Source organism: Brassica napus, chromosome A2, assembly GCF_020379485.1.
Source record: "Brassica napus cultivar Da-Ae chromosome A2, Da-Ae, whole genome shotgun sequence".
In the NCBI taxonomy this organism is placed as follows: domain Eukaryota; kingdom Viridiplantae; phylum Streptophyta; class Magnoliopsida; order Brassicales; family Brassicaceae; genus Brassica; species Brassica napus.
In genome coordinates this window covers 9,051,224-9,064,288 of record NC_063435.1, presented here as the reverse complement: position 1 = coordinate 9,064,288, position 13,065 = coordinate 9,051,224, and the positions used below count along the sequence as shown (strand labels likewise).

The 13,065-nt window shown below is 32.9% G+C and overlaps 1 protein-coding gene across 1 annotated transcript; it reads right to left on the bottom strand.

Moving 5' to 3' along the window:
* Nucleotides 1-2,132: 2,132 nt before the first annotated feature.
* On the bottom strand, nucleotides 2,133-6,966 carry LOC106392392 (helicase sen1). The gene is made up of 8 exons (XM_013833209.3): nucleotides 6,254-6,966; nucleotides 5,586-5,732; nucleotides 4,924-5,499; nucleotides 3,371-4,736; nucleotides 3,037-3,292; nucleotides 2,735-2,951; nucleotides 2,432-2,528; nucleotides 2,133-2,338 (listed from the first exon to the last, which is right to left on the bottom strand). The coding sequence occupies exons 2-8, from the start codon at nucleotides 5,715-5,717 to the stop codon at nucleotides 2,322-2,324; spliced, it is 2,661 nt and encodes an 886-aa protein (XP_013688663.2). The 5' UTR covers nucleotides 5,718-5,732; nucleotides 6,254-6,966; the 3' UTR covers nucleotides 2,133-2,321.
* Nucleotides 6,967-13,065: the final 6,099 nt, after the last annotated feature.

The window sequence follows — 13,065 nt, the reverse complement described above, 5'->3', positions numbered from 1 at the left end:
AGCTATGAAATTACCTGATATGATTAACATATATATAATATATATTTGATAACAATTTTAGTATCATCTCTCTTTCTTATTTAGTTTTATATTATTAAAAAATAAACAATCACATTAAGCATATAATAAAAAAACTGATTTTTTCTTAATGTTTTTTTTACAACAGATTTTTTCTTAATGTTATGTTTTGAATTTTTTTAAACGACTATAAATTACTAAAAACGGTAAAAGTCATACATTGAAAATTTTGTGATCAATGGTTTAACCTTTTTTTAACAAGATACAAATGATCATAAATCATATGAATATGAAGTCTCATTAATAAATATTCATATATATATATATATTAATATCATTTAAATTAAATTATATACTATATAAAATATAATATATGTTAATTTCAAAATTTGCATTGAAAATTTATTGAGATCTTAATATTTTAATTTTGAAAATTGTATTGAAAAAACTCACCTTAATTTTTTTGTAATTAACGGTTTAAATTTTTGTTACAACAAATATACAAATGTTAATAAAATCATATGAGTAGAAAGTGTCAATAATATATTTATATTAAAATATACTATATATATATTAAGTAGAAAGTGTCAATAATATATATTTATATATATATCTATGTCAATATCAAAAAAAATTAATTATATACCATATAAAGTAAATAAAATGATTGTTTTGATTTATTTTCCAATGATTTTAAATAAACAAAAGGTATTGATTGTGAATTATGTGCTTACTCTAATGTATATATTTTTATGTGTACAAATTATTTTTTAAATAGGTGGTTTCTCATATTATATTTGATTCTCACAATCCCAGAAATATATTTTTTCAAATCAAAGTGATTTTTGATATTGGAAGCACTATATATATATATATATTATTTCATTCAAATTAAATAATTTACTCTTGATTTTTTATCCTAAAAATCTTTTAATGAAATATCATGACAAGATTCCAATAACCTATTTTTTGAGTTTGTTTGGAGAATGAGAGATTTGATCATGTTTAATATTTGTTTCTCCCTAATACCATATCTGGCTATTATAATTTTAAGAATGAGAGATTTGAACTATTTATTATAATTTTTCTGATTTAGAATAAACTCCAAAACGTAATATAGTACCTAACATGCAGACAAATTTTAATATAAAATACTTAATTTTAAAAAATTATTTTTATTTATTAAATTAGATTAATAATAAAATAATAAAATTAGATGATATTTTTATTTAGTTATAGTGTTATACAATGAATCAAGTTGTGTTTGATGTTTCTACAATTTTATACTTTGTAATTCTTCTATTAAATATGTAAAATACAATGGGTTGAACAAAAATATTATCAATTTTATAATAATATTAGAAAATGTAACCAATGTAAAACGGGTTAAAATGTATTGTAATGTTTCGGTTTCATGTCATAAAATAAGTTTGAATCTTCAAAGAATATTAGATAGAGCTTTACAGTATATATTTTGAATTATTTTTCACAAACACAAATGGATGTCACAAAATAAAGTTGCACCTTCTATTCATAGATTTAAGATAGAAGACTAAATTGTGCTGTTATCACAAAACTAAAATTACAAATTTTAATAAAATATTTTTCATATAAATTTAAATTATTTTAATTAAAATAGTATAAAGGGTGATCATAATTCTTTCCTATCCCAACAAATTTAGCACACTTTAAAAATAAATAAAATAAATTTTACAAAACATATAAAAATATTTAAAATTATAAATTCTAATTGAAAAAAATATTAAACCAAAATAATTCAAAGCGCGTATCAAAATCTAGTTGCTTTATATTATGAGAAGTTTTAAGTCTTCTTAAAATGTATTAGAAGTCTGATTGATAGTGTAGGTATGAGAACATCTAGTTATTTACCTTAGATTCAATAAAATTGTCATTAAAATGTATCACGACCATTTTCTCTTTGTATTTTATATATCAATTTTTTTTATGATGTAATACTGTAGTTTCAAACCAATTTCAAAAATATATATTTTAAACATTTTGACAGACTAACCAGTCTCATTTGCCTCGGTTAGAAATAAGTTATACGATTCCTTTGGATTAATGTACTAAGTTGAATCATCTGAACAAAAATATTGGAAAACAGAAACTACTTTTGCTTTAAATCCATCCACCCACGCAGAGAAGCAGACTACAGTTTGTTTATAAAACAAAAGGAAGAAAGGAAAGAATTAAGTCTTCTTGATACTCGGGAAATACTTTTAAGGATAAACTGTCTTAAGATCTTTGGAGTTGAACCTTTCTTCTAATCTTCCACACATGCTTCAGCTTCGATTGTTTCCTGCAAAACAGAAACAAAAATTAGCGACTATGATTAGAACTGCATTTATACAAAATTCCAGAATTACGAAAAGATTCATCAAAGAAGTCTTGCTTGATTGGTTCGGTGCCTCGGTTTCATCCACAACGTTCAGCAACGCAAACGATCTTGATATATGGCTTATAATGTCATTCTTTAAGCCAGACTTGACCTGTAGGATAAAAGATCAGAGAAGGAAGAATAGCATAGTAGTGATGGAAATATTTTGTTTTCATATTTAAGATGATATCCCATACAATTAAAGAAACAATATATGAAGACACTAAATAAACACACAAATGGATTATAAAAAAAAAATAGAATTCTGCATTGATAAGCTTAAAACAACTTATAAAAAGAGAACAAGAGGTCTAATACCTTCCATGTCGAATTCTCAAAGGAAAGAAGCTTATTGTTCTGAAGGTTATCAAGATCATCAAGGGCTGTTGCTGATCTTTTAATACACCGAGCTAATGATTCATCATCATATGCGTCATGAAAACAGTCTCGTGCCTTAGCATCATCTACTAACTGACTCCATACTGATCTATTGTTGGTCAAAGTCGACTCGTTTCCAAGAATCCATAAGCAGAATCTACAAAAGAAATTAATAAATGAAGAAAACACACAAAAACAGTTTTCACAAAATTAGTATAGATTAAAGGAAGTGAGATAGATACCTCGCACGTGTGAGTGCAACATTGGTTCTTTGTTGATTAGATAAAAAACCAATGGCTCCTCTACCGTTAGACCTAACGGTAGAGACTATTATAATATCTTCTTCACCACCTTGAAACCCATCAACAGACCTAACACTCACTGTGAATTTCTCACTCGTATCATACTTTTGGCCTATCTGTTCTTGAATTGCAAACACTTGAGCCTTGTAAGGTGAAATCACACCAACACTTATCGATCTTCCCGACTTTCTTGATACTGCCAGATTAATTAGCATCACATTATCAGACACCACAACTTTTAAAGACCAATCAAGAATCAAGATTAGTGTTATACCTGAGTAAAGCTTTGACAAAATCTCATCCACAACAGATACCTCAACAATGTTTTTCGAACTGAACCCTTGTCCAAACTGCTCTCTTCCATAGGGCACGTTGATGAAAGAGTAAGGCCCATACATTTTCCCAGGGAGAAACTGTTTCTCATAACTTCTCACTCTAACAGAAGGAGCATCCAAAATCTTCATACCATAAAACTCTTTATTCGGGAAAATACTAATAGAAGGATGCATCCGGTACTGCATGTTCAGCAACTGCTTCTTGTGCCCCAACAGAACCAATCTCTCGAACAAGCTCCTCCCAAGATCAGCCTCCGAAGCGATCTTGCTTTGTATCATCGCAGGTAACTGCTTCTCATCGCCGATTAAAACAGCGTGCTTAAGCCCTGGAAGCTGCAATGGGATCGCAGACTCGCATTCTTTTAACTGAGCAGCTTCGTCAATTACAAGGAGTTGTATCGGACAGCTCATGTGTAGCTTGGCGGAGCTCGACGCTGTGCAGAACATCAGATACGCGTTTTCTAAGCAGAGTCTTTGAAGTCCTAACTTCCCTATAAAATCTGGAAGTTCGATGCTTTCGCAAATCGATCCTAACATCTCCACACAGTCTTGCTTTCTTGTATCTTCTTTCCTGGAGATAACATCTGAAACACTCATAGTTCTAAGGAGATCACTAGTGGCATTCATTTTCTCCGCGACTTGAAAGGAGAGCGAAGCGGTTGGTAGATGCAGACACAAAGTTGAGAACTGAGAACGCAAGTCTGTCCTGAGTTTACTAAACCTATTTTCTACGAACTGTTTAAACGAAGGACGCTTGTCCTTCTCGATGAAGGATTGGTTATACACTTCTTTTGGATCAGTGAGCAAAGAGATCATGCGTTTAACATTTGCTCTCCATCCAGTTAAAGCAAGAAAGCAATCGTAAAGCTCATCAACTCGGTAATCAAGGAAAACATCGAAAAGGTCCTCCCGATCATTATCGATCTTCATCCTTTCTTTGTTACCAAACAAGACAATGTCTCCAAGACCGTATCCACCAAGCCTCAACGACTCGGAGACTAACTTCACAACCCTTGAAGCAACTTCCAGAACGGCTATGTTAGTTGGAGCGCAAGTCAGTGTCCTGCATCTCATTTTAAAGAGGTTTAAAAGCAGAACACTTGTTGTTTTTGTCTTCCCGGTCCCTGGTGGTCCCCATATAAGTTTGATGTTGTTGGAGTGGCGGCAGTTTTTGGCTTCTAGACAACGCAAAATCGCATCCTCCTGAGATGTATTCAGCTTGAAAGAACGGAGACTTTTCTCTAAGTGGTTTGGCATAATATTCTCACTGTTTTCTTGGCAAGAAACACAACTTTCACCACCAGCCTACACAAGAAACAGAGTTTGTAAGAATTGAATTTTATTTGCTTCAGGGGAATTTATTTTTAACTAACTTATTGTTTTTTTTTTTTTGAATGAATGTTAAATTTATTCATCCGAAAAACCATTTTTACAATGAATGCGTCTAAAGTTTGAGATGTTAATTTAGATTACATTTGAAATGTTAAATTACCTCATTGTTGCTTTGAAGTACTTTAGATATAAGGTTTAAGTTTCCACCTTCAGGATCTGGATGCAAGGCGGTCCAAATACGAATATTGGTCATCATGTTGGTCAAATAAACACCAAAGAGGCTTAGCCTTTTCTTCACACCCTTTCCTTTCTTTCTTGTTTCCATGTGATCTTCGTCGAAAACGATGGGTTTCGAAGCCAAAATAGTAATCAAATGTGGGTTATCTTCGTTCACTCCACAAACAAGAGCCAGCAAGTAAGGCTCATTGGAACATCTCAAGTCATCGATTCTATAAGGCTTGTTATCAGTCACTGCAATGAGATCGTTGAACTCCAACAGTTTCCGATCTCCGTTGGTCGTATTATCAGACACTGTCTGCAAAGTAACCTCGTAATAAAGATTCTTGGGAGGTTTAAAATCTTTGGCTGGCTTGATTTCCCAAACTTTGAAAGCTGGTGCTCGTCTCAGAGTTTCCATGCTTGACAACAAAGCAGCATGTGTCTCTTCGATGATCGGATTAACAAATGACTTAAAATACTCTTTGCTTGACTGGAATGTGCTAGGGATCTTATCAACCTATTAAACCAAAACACACGGAAAGCAACTAAGCAAAGAGGTAATAAGAGTAAATATATCTTAGGTTTCTAGGAAGAAAACAGAACCTTTCCTTTGTAAAGATTTGAGTTGAGGACATCGAGAACAGACCATGAGAAGACAACATCCACTAGATCTCTTCCTTTGATGATTCTCTCCTTCTTCGTCTTCTTTTCCTTCACTTCCCACAGTCGCTGCATTATTTTTAACTCTCACTGCAATCACAAGACTTCTCAGTTTCTTCCAATTCTATGCAAATATTTATTAGAGCTTTTTACACACAGAGAGAGAGATACATTTATTCCAAAAAGAAGATGAAGAAATATTGCAAGAAGGGAAACGAACGGTTGAGTGTTGGAAGTCGAAAAGATGTATTCTATCTTTTGTTTTCCTCCTCGGAAAGGAAAAGAGAAATCAAATAGTTTTACTTTTGAAAATTCAAATGCCATAGTACAATTTTTATACTTTCTATCTAGGTTTAGCTTTCTCAATTCAGCAAATACTTCCAATTCTTTGAGATCTTTTTTTTTTCTTTTTGACTAAATTTCTTTGAGATCTTTCTTTCTTTATTCAGGTCACAAAAACTCTAATTTATATATATACTATCCTTAAATAACACCTGCTAGTCAAAACATTCCAAAAGCTCCTACTATAATTGCGATAATAGTAGATAAATTGAAGTAGTATGAGATAATTATTTAAAGACATGGTACAATTTGTACTGCTCAATACTTACAAGTTACAACTGAACTCGGCTTGGTTCCGAGTCCTCCACACGTATGAACAGTTTTACTCCACCTTATGCTGAGAGCAGACGTGTAAGTGGGTGATTTTGCTAAATAATTACTAATTCGTAGCAAAATAGTCTACCTTTATATACAAAGCGAAATGCGTAACGAATCCAGCAACGTGTTTAGATGCTATTGACACGTGCGGCGCATGCTTTCAGCTTTGTGGTTCTCCATAACGTACGTACGCCAAAAAAAGTGTACAAAAAGCTTGTAGTCCATATGAAGTGTTACCAGAAATTGTTGAGAGTGCATGTATTAGTACGAAAGATAGATGAACTTCTGAAAATATGCTTTTACCTTGGCCGTCGATTTTGTATCCAGCTTTAAGGAATCTCATCTTTATTTCTATTCACGAACACAATTCTAATTACGTACGTCAATTTTGTGCTATACCATCAGTATACACCGTTACTTTAAAGTTACAGATGAGTTATATTTTTTTGTTCTCTGACAGTTTTACACTCTTGAGATTTTTCTTATTCTTTTTTTCTTGTAGATCATAAACCAAATTTTAGTAGTGTCATGTAGAAAATCGAATATTCTTGTCATCTAAATCATTTTTAATAATCAAAGAAAATCTTCAGTGATATTCATGGATGGTGAAATTCGATATGTAACATTGATCCACAGGGCGAATCTTCACCAAACACCACTTGGTTACTTTGGGGACTTCTTTAGTGGAATAAACTTTACATCTAGCTCCAAGAGTTGTATTTCTCTTTGCAAATTTGAAATATATAACCATACGAATCTGAGCAGTTTCTGAAAGTTAATTAGCTAAGAATCGTACGTTTACATGAAGATAGAGATCGATGACAGTTATGATTCAATGATTTGTAGATGTGTCATTAACTATGTTATACAAAACCGACTAGACCAGCTAGCCCCTTAGCTCCAGTCTTTCATTCGAACATGAGAGTTAGCGACTTTATCAATGAGGAAACAAAAGGATTGCTAGAGAATTATGTGGTCTCTGAAAACACTTCTTATAAGAAGTTTAGCCATAAGCTTTACTCATAGACATAACACTTTATGTTGGAATTACACGAATAATGGTATGTACACGGTTAAATCAGGATATTGGATACCTCGTAATTTATTGCGACGTGAGGAAGAGAAGGAGATATTAGAACCCAATATAATTAAGCTCCAGGCCTTTTCTTGGAAGATAAAAGCTCCACAAAAAATTTATCATCTTATATGGCAATTGATAACATGTCACGTGGCAGTAACAAAAAACTTGATAAGACGTAACATGAGATGCGATAACTACTGTCCAAGATGTAGGGAACCAGAAGAATCTGTTACTCATGCAATATTTGAGTGTTCGTCTACTCTACAAGTATGTACCCTATCTTCAACTCCAACGAATTCAGATATTTTCCCTATCTCGAGTATTTATGCTAATATGGATTACTTTTTCTGGAGGAAGAACATCATTGCCGAGCCAGCCTTAGATAGGGATTCATACCCCTAGATAATCTGTATATTTGGAAGGCTAGGAACGATAAACTTTTTAGGGGCATAGACAAAGATCATAGGAGCTAGTTCGCTATGCAGAGAATGAGTGTCAAGCCTGGTTCAATGCGAATGAAATAATTCCATCGACTTTACATGAGCATAGTAGTGACCAATCTCAAATCATAAGCTTGAGTAATATTTGTATGATAGATGAATCATGGACATCTACATCACAATTCAGCGGGAGTGGATGGGCTTGGATAGACAGTTTGGGGAATGCTCAACTTATGAGGACACGAAATTATATACGACGAGAGTCTCCTCTGCACACTGAAATAGAAGCATTAAGGTGGACGATGGAGAGCATGCTACAATATTCGACATGTCAGAGCTTCGGAACAGACTGCAAGGATCTGATTGCTATGATTAAGGAACCACAAACTTGGCTTAGTTTTGCAACAGAATTGGATAGGATAGAGACTTCGCATATATGTTTTTCGGAATTTAAGATTAGCCATGTTCTACGACCACAAAATCGGATCTCTGACTTCCTAGCTAGGACGACAAGATCTTTCCATAGAGATATGTATTTTGTTGGTTGTTCTATTTTTATCTGGTTACACAGACCATCTCAAGTTTGATTAATAGAATAGCCTTTTCGATGTCATAAAAAAAACTATGTTATACAAATTATTCTTCAAATTAAAATAGATTTATATTTTTTGAGACAAAATTAAAATAAAGATTAGCGGCCATAACTTTAGAACTTTCGGGTAAACATAGTAATATAAAATAATTAACAAAAAAAAACTGAGAATATGTTGAGGCATTTGGGTGTGGAAGAAACAAATGGTAGAGAATAATATAGGATTGTAGGAACTCCAAGAGGCTGAGGCCACGAGCTTTTAGTTGATAGATGATCACAACGAACTAATTTTGAGGTAGCAGCAATTTGGATTTTTTTTTAAATATATATTTAATTATAAGTCACTTTAGACCTTCTTGAGACGTTTTTCATTGCCATAATTTCCTTATTTTTGTGTGAGGTTTCTTTTTCTCTACTTTGGGTCCGTGCATAGTAATGTAATTAATTAAGTGAGAAAGCAAGTGTATCAGATATATATGCAGGCCTGGTTCTTGGCTAATAGTGTTCTGGTAAAAGTAAAACTATCATTTTTAGTACTCGCCTAATCATCAATTATATCTATCAAAAATGTTCTTTGTTACTATCATCTATCTATCAAAAATGTTCTTTGTTACTATCACAAATGATGATTAACTATCATATGCTTGATTAATAATTTAACATACATCAATTTCACGACGTATCTCTCTACTTGACGGTTTTACATGTTTATCTTTGATAGACATACTCTTTGCAATACACGAGCATAACGAACAACCGAGAAATTATATCTTTTGAGAATCAAAACCCAAACTTAATGTAATATCTTTTAAATCTTCTGACCACTAGGCCAAAAAGCTTTCGCAAAGTATCATATTTCCAGTTTCAAAAAAAAAAAAAAGTATCATATTTCAAAGTTCAAATTTAATAAAAGTTGAGAATTAATATTATATGTGCATACACTAGTAAGAAAAAGGATACAACCACGTTTTTTCGTGGTTATGACTCAATTACTTAACACAAAACACAAGTACCCAAAGTTAGATCATCCAAATCTCATCAATAGATAGAAATAGGTTCGAAGCTGGTTCAGCTACAATGGTAACTAGAGGAAGAAGCTTTCGTGGCTATATTTAAGATTTGCTACTAATGCCATGAAACAAAATATGTGGTTATAAGATCATAGCAAAAAAAGACCTATCAAAAACCGTAACAAAAGTTAGGAGTTTCGTGGCTAAAATAGCTACGTTTTAGTCATGAAATATTCATGGCTAAGAATAGCCACGAAATTTGTTTTTAATTATTCGTGACAAAATTATAGCTATTTTTAACCACATTTAATTTCGTGGCAAAATTATGGCTAGTTTTACCACGATTTTCACACGAGTTTCTATGTTTTTCTTTGTGATTTTTTCAAAAGTTGCTACAAAAAATCGTAGCTATTTCGTGGCTATAAAGAAAATTTACTAGTGATACGAAAACATGGTCTTCTATAATATACACACGTCCAAGTACTGTTAGTGAGGGCCTAATAATGTGTTTTGCCACCCACGTTATAAGAGCGAGTCAGTGTCTAATGCATATAATTTGCATTCATATGCACGTAAGTTACTTTTTCAGTGCAATTTTATTTTCTATTAGACGTTCAAGATTAGAGTTGTTAGATAATTCTAAGACTCGTGAAATAAGTTAATTTATTAATAAGTGTTTAATAAGTTAAATACACAAAAAGGAGAAATTTAAAATAGAAAATGAATTTACTATTTTGATTATGTTTGTATTTCCATATTTTACATGCAAAATAAAATTATGTTTCACTATATATATATATATATATATATATATATATATATAAGTCTCATGAGAGTTATTTCATAAGATCTAAGAGAAACATTAAGAGTTTCAGTTTCGCGAAGTTTTTAAAGCAAGAAAAAAATTGTTCTTATAATTTTTTGTGTTTCTAGAGATTTGAGTTGATATTAGAGCCTGGTTTAAGCATCGATCTTGGCAATAGAAAATAGATCATGTAAGCAAAATGACGGACATGACTAGATCTGCGCCTCATACAAAAGACTTTGGATCCGCATCCATCCAATGTATTATGTTGTCATAGGCAAACTATACGGTTTGGTCGATGAGGATGAAGGTTTTTATGCGTGTTCATGAAGTGTAAGATACAATCAAACCCGTTTCAGATTCGAAAGAAGAACAATGTTGCAACTGCTTCTTTCTCAATTCGTTCCCGAAATTTTGATTTTCCAGGTAGGAAAACAAACCGCATCAAAAGACATTTGGAATTCCATCAAGTCATGAAACCTTGAAGCTAATTGTGTAAGGGAGGTGATACTTGAGACGTTGATGACGGAGTTTGACAGATTGAAGATGGTTGATAACGATACCGACGATGACTTTGCGAGAAAGATATTGGGGTTATATTCCAAGGAAGCCTTGTTGGGAGAAAACATAGAAGTGTCCAAGATGGTGAGGAAATTCTCGAAGAGACTTCCGAGATACAAGTACATCCAGATCATAGTGTCCTTTGAGCAAGTCTCAGAATTAAATGCAACAGGTTTTGAAGATATATTTTGAAGGCTAAAGGCTTATGAGGAGCGTGTAGGGGGAAAAACTGAGAAAGAAAACCAAGGGAAGCTTATGTTTTCAAATATTGACCAGCATAGTCATAGAAACTATGATAATTTATGTAGAAGAGGTAGAAGACGGAATAGAAGAGACAAAGGTTGAGGTCAGTTCAATAACCAAAACCATGTATCACACACCAAAGTTAAAAACTCGAAAAAAGATCCTTCAAAGGTGATATGTTAGAGATGTGATAACACGGGTCACTATGCAACTTTCTATCTCGAGAAACTAATAAATAATCAAAAAAAACAATCTAAATGAGACACGAGAGGTCGACGCCTCTATGTACACAAAGTGGTGCTGCTATATGAAGGCAAAGTGATTCCAAGGAATATTGATATCTACAAAGGAAATGCAAGTGTTTGGTACTTGGATAATGGAGAGAGCAATCACATGACGAGGAATAATGATTTATTTTCGAGTTTAGATCAAAACACCCAAGGAAAGGTGAAGTTTGGTGATGGTTTGTATGTTGACATGGTAGGAAAATGTGTAGTTACTTTATTGTGCAAAACTGGAGAGAGGAAGACACTCAAAGACATATATTACATACCCGATCTTAAGCATAATATATTGAGTTTTGGACAAGCAACATAAAATGGATGTGAGGTTAACATGAAAGATACCTATTTAGCACTCACAGATTCGTATGTAAGGTTGCTAGTATGAGTTACAAGATCCTAAAACCGTCTCTACAAGATTCCTATGGATATTAGCTATCTTAAGTGTTTACATGTCAGAGATAAAGATGCTACATGGAGGTGGCACGCTCGACTAGGACATATAAGCTATTGAGTTATGAACAACATGGTAAATAAGGAAATAGTCGTAGGAATGCCGAGTGTAACACAAGAAGAAAGCTTGTGTCACTCATGTCTAGTAAGAAAGCATATTAGACACTCATTCCCGACTAAAACCGTGTTTCATGTGACAAAGTCATTGGAGTTATTGTATGGAGATTTGTACAGACTCTATGATCCGGTTGCTGGAAAGGTAGTGGTGATTAGAAATGTGATTTTTGACGAGAAAAAAGCTTGGGATTGGACATCTACAACAACCGAAAAAATTGTGAACTGAGTCTTCTTAAGCTTACACATGATGGTGAAATAGAAGAAGGTGATGATCAAGGTGATGATCATGAACAGAAAGTTATAAACAAGGAGGAAGAAGAAGAAGAAGAAGAAGAAGAAGAAGAAGAAGAAGAAGAAAAAGAAGAAGAAGAAGAAGAAGAAGAAGAAGAAGAAGAAGAAGATGATGATCACAATGCAAACTAATACGGTGGTGGTCACCCGTTGGTGTCTAGGCACTGCCGCATCATAACAAAACCAAGGTATCTCGACGATTATGTGTTACTTGCAGATCAAGAAAGTGAAATGTTGGTGCTCACCATGGATGGTGAGCTAGAGAACTATCTTGAAGCCGAACACATAAGAGAATGGATTGAAGATATGGTAGCCAAATTGGAACTATTACAAGAAACAAGACGTGTGAGCTTGTAAATAGACCGGCTGGATTTAAACCCATAGAGTCAAAGTGAATCTACAAGATAAAAAAAAGGAGGATGGTATGGTGAACAAGTATAAGGTGGAACTTATGGCAAAAGGCTGTGTACAAAGAAAAGGAATATATTTCGATGAAGTATTTGCATCAGTAGCACGTCTCGAAACTATATGGCCCTTAATAGCCTTTGCAACAACGAATGTATCAGAGATTTATCATTTGGACATAAAAACCGCTTTTTTTGAATGGAAATCTAAAGGAACTAGTATATATGACATAACACAGATTTTTTGAAAAGAAAAGAGAAAAATATCGATTTTATGTGTTGCACAAGGCTTTGTATGGATTACTCCAAGCACCTAGAGCATGTTTAATAAGTTAAACTAGGTGTTATGCCCGCACATGCATGCATAGTATTTTTATAGATATTTATCTGTTTATAAATATTAAATCAAAACCAAAATAATCAATTATTAATTTAATTTTTAAAAAGATAAATCAAACATTAAACTTTATATTTTATAATAAAAA

Coding starts and splice junctions, on each gene's coding strand:
- LOC106392392 (XM_013833209.3), bottom strand. CDS start 5,717: ATGCAGCGACTGTGGGAAGTGAAGGAAAAGAAGACGAAGAAGGAGAGA. Junction 4,737..4,923: donor TACTTCAAAGCAACAATGAG/GTAATTTAACAT, acceptor TTTCTTGTGTAG/GCTGGTGGTGAAAGTTGTGT. Junction 2,952..3,036: donor GTTGCACTCACACGTGCGAG/GTATCTATCTCA, acceptor TTTCTTTTGTAG/ATTCTGCTTATGGATTCTTG.